Here is a 15,700-nt window from a genome sequence, read left to right as displayed (position 1 = left end):
ACTATACCTCCATTTTTCATGGAGGTAATAAATCGCGCCCCTAGCGGCCGTCCCGACAGTTACCGGCCGGCCCTTTAGAGGGGGTCATTGACCTTAGTTGGTCAAACTCTGTTGAACGTAAATACACTTGGTCAACTCAAGTGCTGTAGGAGTGAGTGCAATTCCGTCTCCGTGTTGTTTCTGTTTTCTTTTGTCCCACAGTGGAAACCGTGATCTAAACGATATAATTGTAACGTCAGAAACTGGGCCGGGGCAAAGTTTAGGCCAACGAAATCGATTTCTCGGGCTATGCCTGGCCCAGGGTGGGAGGGGGGCGACAAGCAGGCAGCTATCGGAGCAGGTAAGAATTTGTTGTCACTTCGTAAGTACTGGTAGTAATTGACCCTCTGCAAGGGAGCAAGGAACATGTATTGCATCTCCGTGAAAATGGAGATGTGTGTGTGTGTGTGTGTGTGTGTGCGTGTGTGTGTGTGTGTGTGTGAGTGAGTTACTCTCCAAGCAGAGGTTGAGTCGCGCATATATAACGTTAGTTGTAGTCGGAAAAATTACATGGGCGCTAATCTCTTAGACTACTTAGTGACTATTACTATATCTGCGCGATTCAACCTCTGCTTGGAGAGTATGTGTGAGTGTGTGTGCGCGCGTGATATATTTTGTGGTCATATTAACTTAAGAACTGCAGGATGGATTGTAATTATGAGGGTAATTATGATATTTGCGTTATAATCTATGTATGGGCACTGGGAAGACGAAGGTCAAGGTTGATTTTTGGTTCCCTGGTATTTGACCTTGGTACTGCAGCAGAACTTACGGTTTTTGTATCTTTTGACCTCCGGACGCGCTGTGGTCTTGATCGTTGAGGGTCTGCATGCTCTTTTCTGTAAGGCGTAGGCAGCCTTTTTTATTTCCCGTAACTCGTAGGGAAAACCATTTTATCTAGTTATAGTACGTAATTCGTAGCGAGGCGTCCAAATTTAGCGTAATTGCCTACCTTGATTTAGCGTAATACGTAGGGGGTTCTACTGAATTCAGCGTAAATCGGTCGGGACCCCCCATGCAGACCCTCATAGTTATCTTGTGAGAGAGTAAGGAAGAAATTGTGTATCATAACTTTTTGAAAGAAAGGAACGGTGGATTTCCATAATATTTAGTATACAAAATAGCTTTGCAGACAGAGATGTACAAAATGAAGTGGAATTTATGCAAATTAGGATTTCATTTGAGAGGGTATGGACACTAAGGAGGTACGGACACGACGGAGTATGGACACTTTAGTTTATAATCTATTGAAATACTGCCTCCCATTTTTTACGTTGGTGCACCTTAATTGATTTTCTACTAACTGCTGTGCCCAATGATGGGGGATTGGGAGCACTGTGCTCCTAAGTCAAAAAGTTTGAGTCTTGATCCCTGCAAAACTATTAGCACTGAAGATGTATTGTAATGTTGTCACAGGCTTGCATATACTGAGGGTCTGCATGGGGGGTCATGACAACGCTTTACGCTAAATTCGGGACGGTCGACAACACTTTACGTTAAATTCACGAAGACCGGCAACAATTTACGCTAAATTCTGGAAGGTTGGCAACACTCGACAGAGGCGGGGGCATGCTCCTCCGGGAAGATTGAAATTTTGACTCTCTAAAAACACTATTTCCTGCATTTTGAAGGGAAATTTTCGCTGGAAGACTTAAATGGCATACCTAATTAAAGATTCCCAGCGTAAGCTTTTGAGGGTGACACTACCGGCGCGCATGCACCCAATTTATTTTTGCCATGTCGAGCGATGAAGGGGTGAGGCGTTGCAAGGGGGAGCGGAGGGTCCGGGAAAATTTTGAAGTCCTGACCCCCTGAAATGCCATTTCCTGAGTTTTTCTAAGCAAAATTTTAATTTGCTGGATATTATGTAAAGCTAAGTTAAATGACATTTCTATCAGCAAAAAAGGTGTTATTTGAGGTTGACACGTCACATCTCCCAACATATTTTCAGCATTTCAAAGCGTCGCAAGGGAATTTTGAAATCTTGACCCTCTAAAATGATATTTCCTGCCTTTTGTTGGGCAAATTTTGCTGGCAGACTTCAATGGCATTTTTATTAGCAAAAAAGGTTTTTGAGGGCAAGGCCCGGCCTGACACCGTGTCGATGACTGAAGGGGAAAAGAGTGGCAAGCGAGGTCCGGCAAATGAAATCCTGACCCTCTTTAAAATGATATTTCCTGCATTTTGATGGGAAAATTTACTGGTAGACTAAACTTTAATGATATTTGTATTAGCAAAACAGGTCTTTGAGTTTGACACAGTGACATCCCAAACATATTTTCAGCATAATGCTGAAAATATGTTTTGCAACCCCTCGCGCCTTTGACGCTTGACATTTTTGAGCATCAAAGGCGCGAGGGGGCACAAAGGAGGACCATTGAAATTTTAAAATATTGACCCTCTAAAATGATATTTTCTGCATTTCTATGGGCAAATTTTGCATGCCAGACTAAGCTAGCTAACTCCAATAACATTCCTATTGACGGCAAAAAAGGTGAGTGCGAGGCCCCAGATACATATTTTGCCATGTCGATGACCGAAGGATTAGCAAGGGAGGTCCGGCAAAATTTTGAAATCTTTATCCCTTGAAACGCATTTTCCCGTGTTTTGAGGGGCCAAATTTACTGGTAAACTACGCTTCGACTTATGAAATTTGGGAGACCAGGCTACAACTTACGGGTACTTTTTAGGCTGGATTACATTTTATGTGAAATGTTTTGGCTCGATTGCACTTAACGTGAAATACACTGGCTACTCTTTATGCCAAATTTTCCATCCTCACTACAAATTACGCAAAATAAAATAGCTTTCCTACGAATTACGGGAAATTAAAAAGGCCTGCCTACGCCTTACGGAAAACAGCATGCAGACCCTATATAATGTGTTTCAGGACATAGAGGTGAAGTTTGCCATCTCTCTGAGTCTGATTGCCTTGTTATTTCTCTGCAGAATGACTCAGTATGCAGTACCAACTTCTCCAGACTCAGAACAAGATGCAGTCCTGCCAACAACAACAGTCCTGCCTTCCACAGCTCCCAGTCCCCCCCAGATTGTTGCGTACCATCGGCGCTGGTGGATCGTGGGAACCTTCTGTCTGCTGGGTATCGCCCAGGGCGCGGTGTGGAACTGTTGGGGGCCCATCTCAGACTCCGCTAGGCTGGTGTACGGGTGGACAGATGGGAAGATCGCCATGTTAGCAAACTGGGGCTGTATAGCCTTCATCCTCTTTGCACCAGGACTGATGTACATCAATGCTGACAGTGAGTACTGCCCAGGGTTGGACAGGTTTTCAAAGTACACTGATCCTTCCAGGCAAGGACATTTACATTAAAAACCAACTGCCCCAAACCAATATTCCCTTGCCTAAAGTTACTTGACATTTTTTGTACATTTTACCTCCTTACTTGAATTTTTGGTAACGTTATCTGTTTATGTTCCACCAGCTGCAGTCATGTATGACATTTGTCACATTTTTATAATTGACGTTCAGTTATGAAAGATATTGGAATAGTATCATAATGAAGACAAAATGATAGTGATAATGATTATGATGATATTGATAATAATTTTATCATTAATTATGCAAATGTGGTCCTCATTTGCATAATGTGCATTACATTGTGTACATCTTTGCCAAAGCTACCTGCATGTCATTCCTTTCTTCAGTTATCCTATTCTGAATGTTTTGACAAAACTGCCCCTGCAGTTCCAAAGGTAAACATTAGTAGGGGACTCAAACCTGCCCCACCTTGTCCTGATGTGGACTAATCTGCCTGACCAAGTGTCAAGACCATGTCATGTCTGGGACAAGAAATACACTGAAAAATACTGCTATGATAGAATATTCTTATTAATCATGGAAATGCATAATTTGTACATCTTATGAAGGTAAGAAAATTGTTGCATGCAATGTATTTTGTGCAGTCAAAAGTCCAGTACAACTTACAGCTTATTGAGCAAATATTAACCAAGTACAAAGGTCACTTTATACCTGAGAGCAGAGGTATTGTTGTTGGTATTGTAGCGAGTGGCCATGCTAGCTAGCTAGGGTAACTAACACTGGTGTCAGCTACAGTATGTCTGTATCTGTATAACAGGCATGCCACACCTGGGTGTCTGTCAGTCAGCATGTTTGTCTTTGTGTTGGTTTAACCATAGATTTAAACGACTATTTATTAGTTCAATCTGCCACTATGGACAATGTGTCAGCTCCAGACCGTAGTGTGGTGTTGTACGGACGGAGATGGTATGTTCTAGCAGTCTTCTCACTGCTGGGGATCGCACAGGGAGCGGTGTGGAACTCCTGGGGTCCAGTCTCAGTCTCCGCCAAGCTGGTGTTCGCTTGGAAAGACACTGATATTGCACTGTTAGAGAATTGGGACAATATTACATATGTGGCCTTCACTGTAGTGGCTATGTGGATATTGGTGGTCAAAGGTTAGTAGGCAGGGCTCAATATACTGGGTGTTAATGTGCACCCAGGTGCACCCAAAATTGGAGCTGTGCACCCAATTTTTTTTTCTCTGGGTGCATTGGTGCAGACAAATATTTTCATAGGCTTATGTATTTAAAGATGTCAGTATACTAGTAAATACCATATTGCTTTACATCTATGTGTTAGAAAGATGATAAAATGTCTGTCATAGTACTTGTTTCATAATTTCCAAAAATGAATTTCGAGCCCTGGTAGGCGATTTTATAATTTTAGTGAGCAGTGGTGCAACAAACCAAAATATACACAGACATGTATGCCTTACTGACTAACCAGAATATACCCCTGAGCAGAATATACTTAATATACATATAGCAGTGTATAACAAAGGTCTCTATCAATTAATTTAACGACCACATTTTTCAAGAGCCAAGGTTTAGAAGTATATTTCGTGATATGTTACCTAAAAAATTAAGTTGTTCCAAGTACAAAACGTATCATACATGTACATGAACATCCCTTTATCAGTACAAATCTCTAGATCATTTATTCATTAGTAATTTTATTTTGATTTTCAATTCAATGGCAACATTGCAATTTCCAATGACCACAGTGCCTCACGTTAGTGTCGGTGCAAGGGAAAATTGGCTAAAAAAGTATAAAGATGCCACAAGTGAACAAACTCCAACGTACCTCAAGAGTACCTCAAGTCAGTGAGATAGAAGCTAAGCAATTATGTGGTCTTTTGTTTTTCTGTTGTAACTTCCTTTTGTAATCAAACTTGTTTGTTTCTTTGGAAAGTTATAACAGCAGTAGTATTAAGTGTGTCTTTATTGTTGTCAATATTGTTCCAGGACTACGCTTCTCTGTGGTGTTGACAGCCTTGCTCATCGCAGTGGGAACAGGACTGAGATGTATTCCTGCATCAGCGGGCATAGCTACTATGTAAGTCTACTTTTTATAGACTGTAGTGGCAGAAACCTCATTGAATATAGTAAAACATTTTACCATTTGTACCTTATCTAGAAAATGAAATGTAACTTCTTGACGTCTGACGGTAGGGTACTGTTATGCATACTGTTATGGCGGCAGCATGTGGGAGTTGAGTTTGAATCCTGACATGTCACCAATCTTGTGCCCTTGGGAAAGGTACTTTATACGACTTTCCCCACTTCACTCAGATGAAAATGATACCTAGCCTCGGTTAGGGCTGTCCCTTAGATAGAACGTAAAATGGAGGTCCCGCGTTTGGTGAGAGCCACACCCCACGCATGTTAAAGAACCCACCACACCTTTCCAAAAAGAGTAGGGGCATGCACCAGTGCGCGACAATACGTCATTCCCCCCTCAAAATGCAGGAAATGATTTTTAGAAGGTCAAAGTAATTCATTGGTGAAAATTTCCTGAATATGAGATGTAGAGAATTTTGGGGGTCATTTTCAGAAAAATTAGACCAGACAAGAATTAATTCATCAAATTAGTTTGCTAAATCATTGTTTTACATTGAAAATGTTTTAAACTCATAAATTCTAAATTTCTTACAATTCGTAAAAATGACAAAAACCTTGTTTATTTTTGCAGATTGATCAATGCTGGGCAGTTCCTGAATGGGGTAGCAGGCATCATGCTCATGGCTGCCCCCCCTCTCATCTCCTCCACATGGTTCCCTCCAAACCAGCGTACCACTGCTACTGCCATCAGCTCCATATTCAACTACGTGGGAACATCGGTGGGATACCTGATAGGACCACTGTTTGTCTCCCAGCCACATCTCATGCCCAACAGCACACTGCACTACAACCAAAGTAATCTCTGACATTCTACAAGTCTTTATATTAAGGCCATGTTGATTTGATCATATGGATAGCATTCATGCATTTCCAAAAAAGGAAGAGTTTTATATAAAACTGTAAATCCTTCATCCAACAAATCCGTCCAGGGGTTCTTAAAAGATAGTGCTAACTACAAATCTATGTTAACACGTAGACACACACATCTAACACCCAAAACACTAAATTTTTCATGGAGGTTATATAGAAATTGCAGGTACAGAATAAACACAAGCTGCAGGGAAGAGCCGACTGTTTATCTTAAATATAATTGCAATTTGAAGATGATTTTTTTAATGATGTATGTAATTGACCTAATGTCTGTCCTTTACCAGAGCAAAGTGTGCTGCCCAGCACTGGTGCTAATCTATCCATGTTTGTGTTTCCAGCTGTAGTGGAGGACATATCAGGGCAGATCATGAGGCTGATGTATGTTGGTAAGTTGTCCTTTTATAGACCTTTCTCATGCGGCAGCTATGATAGATCTAAAATGAGGTCAATGAGGCAAACAGACAAAACTTATTTCTAAAATCATCTACCATTTAGTTTTCCCCCAAACCATAGAAATTTTTACAAATAAGATCAAATAATAAATATGATAACTTGTGTTATGCACTGAATGATGTAGCAATTTAGAGCTAGCATAGACTGGTCCGTAGTCCCTTGAGAGATACAAAATAAAAACATAATAATGTAAATATTTGACGGACATGCAACCATTCTTTTATATACATGTCACCTTTTGTATACACATGTACCTTTTTCTTTACTCTACAGAATGTGGCTATTGTACTGCAGTGTTCTTGGCCATATTAATATACTTCCCGTCCAAGCCCCCCACCCCACCCAGCCTGTCTGCTGCCATGGATCGGCTGGACTTTCGAACAGGACTTAAAAAACTCTTCAGGTGAGAGAAGCTCCACTCATGTACATGTATTTGTTCTTGAAGAAAACCTTTTTGAAAAGTCTTCAATGGAATTGTGCTAATTTATTGCACATACATGGCTGTTAGAATCTCTTTTTTTTGTCCATTTCACTCTTGCATATGTGTGTGGGGTGTGTGTTCACAATGCAGCTATGCAATACCTCCTAATCACAGCAATGTTTGACATCTATAAGGAGTGAAAGACACTATGGGTAAGGGTGTGAAGCCTGCCTTTCCTGCTTGCCTTGATAGTAGCCTGGAGTCGAGCCTATAGGAGCTGGACTCCAGGCTACTAGACCATTATGAATATCTCCATGGTGTGTTTTCTCCAGACATGGCCAGTTCTGGCTGGTGTGCCTGGCCTACTGTGTACCTGGAGGTGTGGGTTAGGGTTAGGGTTAGGGTTAGGGTTAGGGTTAGGGTTAGGGTTAGGGTTAGGGTTAGGGTTGATAGACCATTATGAATATTTCCATGGTGTGTTTTCCCCAGACATGGCCAGTTCTGGCTGGTGTGCCTGGCCTACTGTGTACCTGGAGGTGTGGGTTAGGGTTAGGGTTAGGGTTAGGGTTAGGGTTAGGGTTAGGGTTAGGGTTAGGGTTAGGGTTGATAGACCATTTATGAATATCTCCATGGTGTGTTTTCCCCAGACATGGCCAGTTCTGGCTGGTGTGCCTGGCCTACTGTGTACCTGGAGGTGTGGGTTAGGGTTAGGGTTAGGGTTAGGGTTGATAGACCATTATGAATATTTCCATGGTGTGTTTTCTCCAGACATGGCCAGTTCTGGCTGGTGTGCCTGGCGTACTGTGTACCTGGAGGAGTGATCGGAGGGTGGACAGCAGTCTTGGATGTTATCCTGTCTCCACACGGGATCTCACAGGTACACAAAATAAACTCCAGTCAAAAACCTGTCTATAGCAGCCACTCAAGGGACTAGGGAAATGTGGCCACTATAGAGAAAATGTTGATCAATTGACCACAAGCAACAAGTTAGCTACACATGTTTTCAGTACTCACTAATCTTTCTCACCAAGTAACAGTGTCAGAATCAGGGCTCTAGCCAGCTCGACATTTTTTGCCGTCAGCCAATTCCCATTGTCGCGAAAACACTATTCCAGGAGTTAGAGAGACTGAACTGAGACCTTGAAAAACGGGTTTTAATGAGATTATCGTATGCGAAAGGGCACCGACACACATTGTCAACAGTCATAACAATAGCAAAACAAACAGTGTGTGGCTTTTACGGCCATGGACAGCGTCTCCAAGCCGCCTGTAGCTTTCACCAAGGAGCTTTTATCAGATTTTTGTCCGTCAAAGTTGACGGATTGGTTTTAAAATTTTTCCGTCACACGCAGCAAATTTCCATCAATTGACGGAAAAACGGACGCTGGCTAGAGCCCTGGTCAGAAGTCAACTGACCCTGCCAAAGTCAAATCTATCAAAAATTATTGATATATTGCCAAGCGGAATGTTGGTAAATTCGCCAAAAAAGACTTGCACTCTAACGTTCAAGGCAGGCGTAACTTCTGCTATAGCCAAAATGACCACGTCAAGAATCCTCCAAATCCTCGCAAACTACAATTTTAAACCCGCAGCGCAGGGTGACATACAGTCGCTGTATGGTTGCAACAGGCAGTGTTTCTGTATCTACGGGACGTATGGAAATTGTGTGGCCGCATTGGACAGGTGGCCGCTATAGACTATTTCTTAATGCTTAGGCCAATGGGAAAAATCCAAGGGACCGACATAAAGTGACCACAATGGCCAGGTGGTCGCTATGCAAAGGTGGCCGCTAACAAAGGTTTAACGGTAGTTATAAGAACATGCATGTGCCGACATCAGATCCCAGAAGTCTGTCTGAGGCCCCATTCATGATGCAAGAATCAAAACGGTTTAATTTGTTTTGTCAAGCCAAGCCAAATTAATTTGTGTAGTACTACATGAATGCTCCAAACGGATTCTAGCAGGTTTGTTTCAAGCCTGCTGTTGGGTATGGTTTGAGTAAAACCACTTAGGATAAATGTCATCATGAACACAGAAGTGACGTTAATCTGCTTGCCTTGGTAGTTATGACACCATACATTGTTGTCACACATTGTACATGTACATCTGAGTACATGGGTCATACAGTAGTTTGCAAAATGATGCAGGAAGTGAGAAGGTTTTGAATGGTAAAATCCTGTTGTGGCCACAAGCTTGAGTTTTTACTGGTTGACTGAGGTAAAGGCAGTCTTGATATCTATTGGGGGGGATCAAAACATCCTGAGGAAACTTCATGGCATGTATCAGAAACAGGATGTGTTCAAAGACCTTTCCAAGGCCATAAAGGAATGAGGTTTCAACAAGACAGCAATTCAGTGAAGACTAAGAATCTGAAACAAAAATACATGTACAAAGTTGTACTGATTCACAGTAACCTCAATCTGAACCGGTGCAAGTTCCGTGCAAGTTTGCATCATGAACACATAATGCAAACCATTGAATTTACCTGTTAGCTTGTATATTTGTCAAGTTGAATCAAACCATTTTGATTTTTGCATCATGAATTATATTCGGAGGCTTAAGATCATTAGATGTGGATCTAGTATAATTGATTCAGCATTTCTAAAGGAGTGAAGCAACTTTTTTAATATTTCAGATTGATGCAGGCTGGCTTGGCTTCTATGGCAACATAGCAGGATGTGGAGTGGGGCTGCTTCTTGGCAGGTAAACATAACAGCATTACCTTAACTACAAAATGTATTAGACTTGAAATTTTGTAGGACATTTTCAGATCTGACACGAGTGCTGACCAGAACAGGGTTTTAAAATTAATCTGTGTCACTGGCTGTTTAATAAAAAAGAAGTTTATTTGCAAGGGCTAATTACAAGTACATGTACATGGTATAAACATAGTAGATATACAAGTGACAATAGCCAGTTATGAATGTGTCATATCTTCATCAAACTATCCAGATAAGTTAAAAATTCAACCAATGACAGACTGGCTGCATGTTTGTCCAATGTTGACATTTTGTTGTCTGGGGTATGGAATCATTCTATTCCTGATACAGGTACTGATTATGGTGCTGATCCACCAATGATTGATTCCATCCCTAGGTTTGCAGACTACTTTGCTGGCCACCTGAGGTTGATCATAGTCGTGATGATGTGCTGTGCCACAGGGTCGCTGACATGGTTCACCATCATGCTGTTTGGTGCCTTACCTCTTACTCAAGGTACATGTCTAGACTTGTCCTTATACCCCCCTCACATTAGGCGAAAATCGATCGGACGACGAGTCTGCGAGCTCTGAATTACGAGGAGGCATGACCCTGACGGGAAGGTGGAACTCTGCCATTTCATCGATGGCAGCAGGATCATGCCTCTTCGTAATTTAGAGCTCGCAGACTCGTCGTCCGATCGATTTTCACCTAATGTGAGGGGGGTATTAGCACTATAGAGAGGCATATTCTTCTGGTATTACAGTGAAATGCCTGTTGCATTGTGTGGTGTTGCCTGTTAGGCCTAGGAAAAAGTGCTTTCTGTTTCCCTACCTACCCTAGAAAAACCTGCCGACCCTAGACTTTTTTTAGTAGTGGAGTCACATAGCTTCTACTTAGCATTTTTATTCTGCCTGCTTCCTATTGAAGTAAAAACACTGCTTGTCCCATCTAATAAAGGATAAAATGTATCTTTTTATATGCACAAAGTTTGACATTGAAAGACGAGTGTCCTCATGTATTTCAGTTTACTTTGTTCAACTGTATTGTAACATGTATCTGTAGAGTTTAGGCTAGCCTAAAAAAATTACAACAAATAAAAAGATAATCCCTACCTACCGACCCTAATTTTTTCAGGACTGAAACAGGAAACACAACATTTTTTTCCTAGGCCTTAGTATAATGGAGTGGTGTTGTCTTGGTGAAACAGTTAAGGTGTTTAGCCCAGATCCCATAGGTCCTGGGTTCAATTCCCCTGACATGCCACCTGGTGAATATTTTGACCTTGGAAAAGGTACATGTATGTGTCATAGGCACCATGGCATGGGCAACACAACCCACACAGCTATGATCACAGTTCATCCTTGGTTTTCTTGCCACTTGCCTACTGAATTTCAAAAGGAGTCTGCTAAGTAATGACCACAATGATTTGGAATTTAGAGGATATTGATAAAAGACTGCATACTAATGATTGTACCGCGAAATTTGAGCCTTGCACCTTATTTCTTGGTGAGGCTAATAATTTGTTAAAGGCACCCAGAGCAATTTTTAGAGCATTGAAATTGAAAATATTCTGGATGAGACAATCGGTGCGATATTGACATTTACTTCAACGTGCTAGCACATTTGTATAATTTTTTCGTACTTTCAGCATTTAAAAGGACGCGCAAACATGCCGCAAACAGAAACCTTTGATTTATTATGTCCCTCAATAAATCAAGGGTCAGGGTCAAGCCACTAACGGTTTCCCGTCAGTAATTTTCTGTGATTTTTGAAGGCATGAGGTCGCAGAGCGAATTGAATCTGATTTGCCCATTCACAAATCGAAACCTTATTTGAACAAGTGACAATATCTCTGGAAGCGTTTGGGATTCATTGGTCATGTTCGCGGGCGTTTGAAATTTGAAATAATGGCACGTGCAGCGCTCAGATTTTCAATGACTTCTCACCACCCAACAACGTCTCATCTTTGTTCAATGAAGGTCGATATGCAATGAGATAGTGTTATTTAACCTTACTGTGTGCAAAAATGACTTGAAAATTGAAATTAAAAAGACGAAAAGAATTGCTCTGGGTGCCTTGTAGTCGTACCTCGTAGTCGTACGTGTAGAAATGTACTTGTGTCCTGTGTAATGGTGAGCTTACTGTGCTTGTGTTTCCCAGTGAGTCTGTACATGTCCTTCATCCTGACCATGGTGAGTGTGAACACCCCTCGTAGTGGTACATGTAGAAATGTACTTGTGTCCTGTGTAATGGTGAGCTTACTGTGCTTGTGTTTCCCAGTGAGTCTGTACATCTCCTTCATCCTGACCATGGTGAGTGTGAACGCGAGTATTCCCCTGTTCCTGGAGCTGGTGATGGAGACCACATACCCTATTGAAGAGGCTGTCAGTGCAGGAGTGATGACCTGGGGAAACAACCTCTTTGCTCTCATCTTCCTCCTGGTTCCTCTTCTTCCCAAAGTTGGTAAGTGAAGTTTTTTGAAACAATTTCCTTTGGCTACTTGTCTACTGGTAGTAAAAGGCATTTGTATAGAAAATGATGTGATGACATCTTCAGACAACATTGTACAACAAAAAGTTGGTATGCACTAAGTATTATCATAGAGAACTCTTAGAGTTCGTCAGGCCAGATAGGAACAAGGTAGTTCCATTTTAGGTCGGGAACCCCGTTTTAGGTCCCTTCCGAAAGACGATAGCAATCCCTTACAACATGTCCGAGCCTTGTTTGAACAAGGGGAAGATATGTGTTATAAGACTAAGAGGGTTTGGGTACTATAGCTTTTAAATTATCTTTTAACAAACTTTGACACGGCGGGCCGCAGAGGTCCTTGAGAAATAGCGACACGATCATGCTGAAGATAGAAGGAAGAGGAGAAAGGAGGCAGCTGATGACCAGACCGTGTCCTCGGCCCAGTTCACATGCCAGCAGTGCATCAGAGTGTGTCTTTCGAAGATAGGACTGCTCAGCCACATGAGGGCCTGCAGACCATCCAGAACTTCCCTCACATCCTCGACCACGGGGAAAGAGCCATGAATAACAAACTCACAGCCAAACAACTTCAATTACTATTTATGAGCCGCATTTATTCAATCTATACTATACTGTATACTGTATATTGGTAGCATAGCCTTATACATGTATGTTTAATGGCTTTGCAAACAATACATGTATATTTAATGGCAGTATAGCTTTATGTGTTTGTATGTCTAACTGTGGACTGACAACACTACATGTAACTTTACCAGTAATGGTATTTTACTGTAGTCTTTCATGTACAATGGTAATATTGTTATAACTACTACATTTAGCCCACATGTTCATAAAGATCATCCAATATAATTTGGAAGTCGAGAAGTCAGTAACAATACAAAGAGAGAAACCCACCAAATGTGTGCCCAGTCTTCTGATATACAAATGTACATGACATGACATACATTGTACAAAATGTATATGTATGACCTGTTGATCTGTTCCTTGTGTCTGCAGGTGTCACGTGGATGAACTGGGCAGCTCTTGGAGGTGTGGCATGCTCCGTACCACTCCTCTGTGTCTTCAGGGAGAACTACAGACGTCTCCATCTGGACACAGGAGCCGGCTCAGAAGGGAATGATGAGACTCAACATCTTATCAATGATGGCAGCATTAGTGAAGATGGAAAAGGTTAAATACCTGGTGTTGCTGAATGATAAAAAAAGTGAAAATACTCTGGAAAAATGATGAACTTAAGCAGTCCTACTGATCTGTTGATGAGTCAACGATAACTAGACAGGCAACAGTTGCAAGCTAATACAGCACATTTCACCCATCTAAGAATGGCCAAAAAATCTCAATAGAATCATTTAAATCTCATAAAACCATTTAAAGGCACATATCACAAAAATGGAGAAAAAAGTCCAGCCCACTCTACCCTTGTGCTAATTCCATGTCATTTAGTCTAGAAATTGCGGAGATAAATCGATTCAAAGATTTGACAGGAGAAGAAAAAGAAGATACACCAGGAAAGACAATTCATTTCTTCCATATCTGTGGTATGGGTGAAATTTAAAAATGAGAAAAAGTATTAATTTACATTTAGTATTATTACACCAAAGTTACTAGTGCTGCAGTTTCTCAGGTCCTTTGTTTTAAGAATGTCTTGTTATCCTGACAGCACATATGGTGTTCCTTGCTGCTACTTTAAAAACAAAATCTATTGTATCGTTTTAATGATGGCATTTTAAATTCTTTACTTGATGTTTATTGTTTACATGCTGTGATTGTCATACATGTACTATTCAACGTTAAGGTGAAACTGAGTTTCACAATGTGTTTCACAATGTTTGAAAATTGTGCAATATTGACCTCATCTTGCCATTTTATAGATGGTTTATGATAAAGGAGGAAACATGTCCAAGAAACTAATATTTGCTGATATATAGCTGGATGGAGATTCAAAATGGTTTTAAGATCACCATCTTCATGCCTACACAAAGTGGATGAACATGCACATTTGTACATGAAATGTTCGTCCTATTTTATTCTAGTTGTTCTCAGTGAAATGTGCAAATGAGTAATTTTAGGTTTACAAAATAGATCAGCTTTTTGTCAGGCAAACCTAACTTATTTTGGAGGAAAGTATATCCATTAAGTGTGGCTGAAAAAATGACAGGCTATTTTGTCTTTGACCCATTCATTTGTAGGCAAGCATACATGTAGCATACGTTCCTGATAACTGAAAGGTAATTTTGGCTTTTTTTTCTTCATAATGAGTTTCAATTTGGGTCTGCACTTCTTCTAGGAGTATAAGGATGTGTGAACAGACAGAAACTTGGCAGCTTTCTTACATCAAGTCAAGAAAACAACAATGAAAGCATCAAACAGCAATAACGTATACATTACTACAGTCATTACCATATTTTTTTCATCAGTGAGATGGTTTTCAAATACTCCTTTAATATTGTTCTGTCAGAAAGCCAGAAATTTGATTTGAGGCTAGATTGGAACTGAATAATGTTACATTTTTGTGGCCTCTCAGGTAACAGCTGCTTTCAGAGGTGGAATCCCACCCGTGGCAATAATTTCTTCCAAACCATCAACCAATGCTAATTGCATTTTGTGATAAGTATTGTGGAAAAATGAAGAAATCAATGATGTTGCCTTTTAATTTGAATCAAATCAGGTCGTGAAGACAATTTGCACATTTCAATAAGAACAAGCCATTATCTTATGGAGAAGTTTGGAATCAGTGTCAGACTGCCATGAATGTCATGTCCTGAGATACTGATCCAATGTGGAGATAGAAATCAGAAGTTGACACCTGTACAGGATGGTATATTTTACTACTTCATCTCTTGAGAATAGGATTGTTGTGGGCAAATTGTTATGAAAAGAAAATTCTGAATTTTTATAGAATAAAAGGTTTATTGAGTATTGACATGTCATTGTAATTTCTATAGCTGTCAAATTCGAAAACCACTCACTGGTTACTCAGCATGAGTGCTACAAACAGTCCACCTTTGACAGTGATGGCGTGATCAACTGTCGCTGATCTACCATGGTGTTATACAGTACGTTGTATGAAAAAGAAATGAATGAGAATTTAAAAAATGTGTCTTGTGATGAGTATTCATTTGTCTTCAGTACCTCAAACATTTCATTATTATAATACTGTGACAATGTATACAAATGTGTACTATGTACATGTACGAGGGGCGTGCAATAAGTAATGGTCCTGACCCACTTCCAGTTGTCTGATCTAAATGAAATTTTGTTTGTGTAATAATTCATATCTCTA

At 40.7% G+C, this 15,700-nt stretch overlaps 1 protein-coding gene across 3 annotated transcripts; it reads left to right on the top strand.

Annotated features, from left to right (window-relative positions):
* The first annotated feature begins 121 nt into the window (after positions 1–121).
* LOC118403915 (solute carrier family 49 member 4 homolog) lies at positions 122–15,485 on the top strand. Of its 3 annotated transcripts, none has more exons than XM_035802786.1 (11): positions 122–151; positions 2,989–3,299; positions 5,326–5,416; positions 6,053–6,276; positions 6,690–6,737; positions 7,078–7,207; positions 7,994–8,102; positions 9,861–9,928; positions 10,322–10,440; positions 12,208–12,390; positions 13,414–15,485. In XM_035802786.1, exons 2-11 carry the CDS (start codon positions 2,990–2,992, stop codon positions 13,590–13,592), a joined length of 1,461 nt encoding a protein of 486 aa, XP_035658679.1. In that variant the 5' UTR covers positions 122–151; position 2,989; the 3' UTR covers positions 13,593–15,485. The 3 variants fall into 3 exon arrangements, with proteins under 3 accessions (XP_035658679.1, XP_035658678.1, XP_035658680.1); XM_035802785.1 differs by lacking the exon at positions 122–151 and adding an exon at positions 158–340; XM_035802787.1 differs by lacking the exons at positions 122–151; positions 2,989–3,299 and adding an exon at positions 4,204–4,476.
* The last annotated feature ends 215 nt before the right edge of the window (positions 15,486–15,700 follow it).

The sequence above is a fragment of the Branchiostoma floridae genome, chromosome 16 (genome assembly GCF_000003815.2).
Source record: "Branchiostoma floridae strain S238N-H82 chromosome 16, Bfl_VNyyK, whole genome shotgun sequence".
NCBI classification, from domain to species: Eukaryota; Metazoa; Chordata; class Leptocardii; order Amphioxiformes; family Branchiostomatidae; genus Branchiostoma; species Branchiostoma floridae.
The sequence above is the reverse complement of the archived record's forward strand: the minus strand, read 5'-3'. Positions and strand labels throughout refer to the sequence as shown.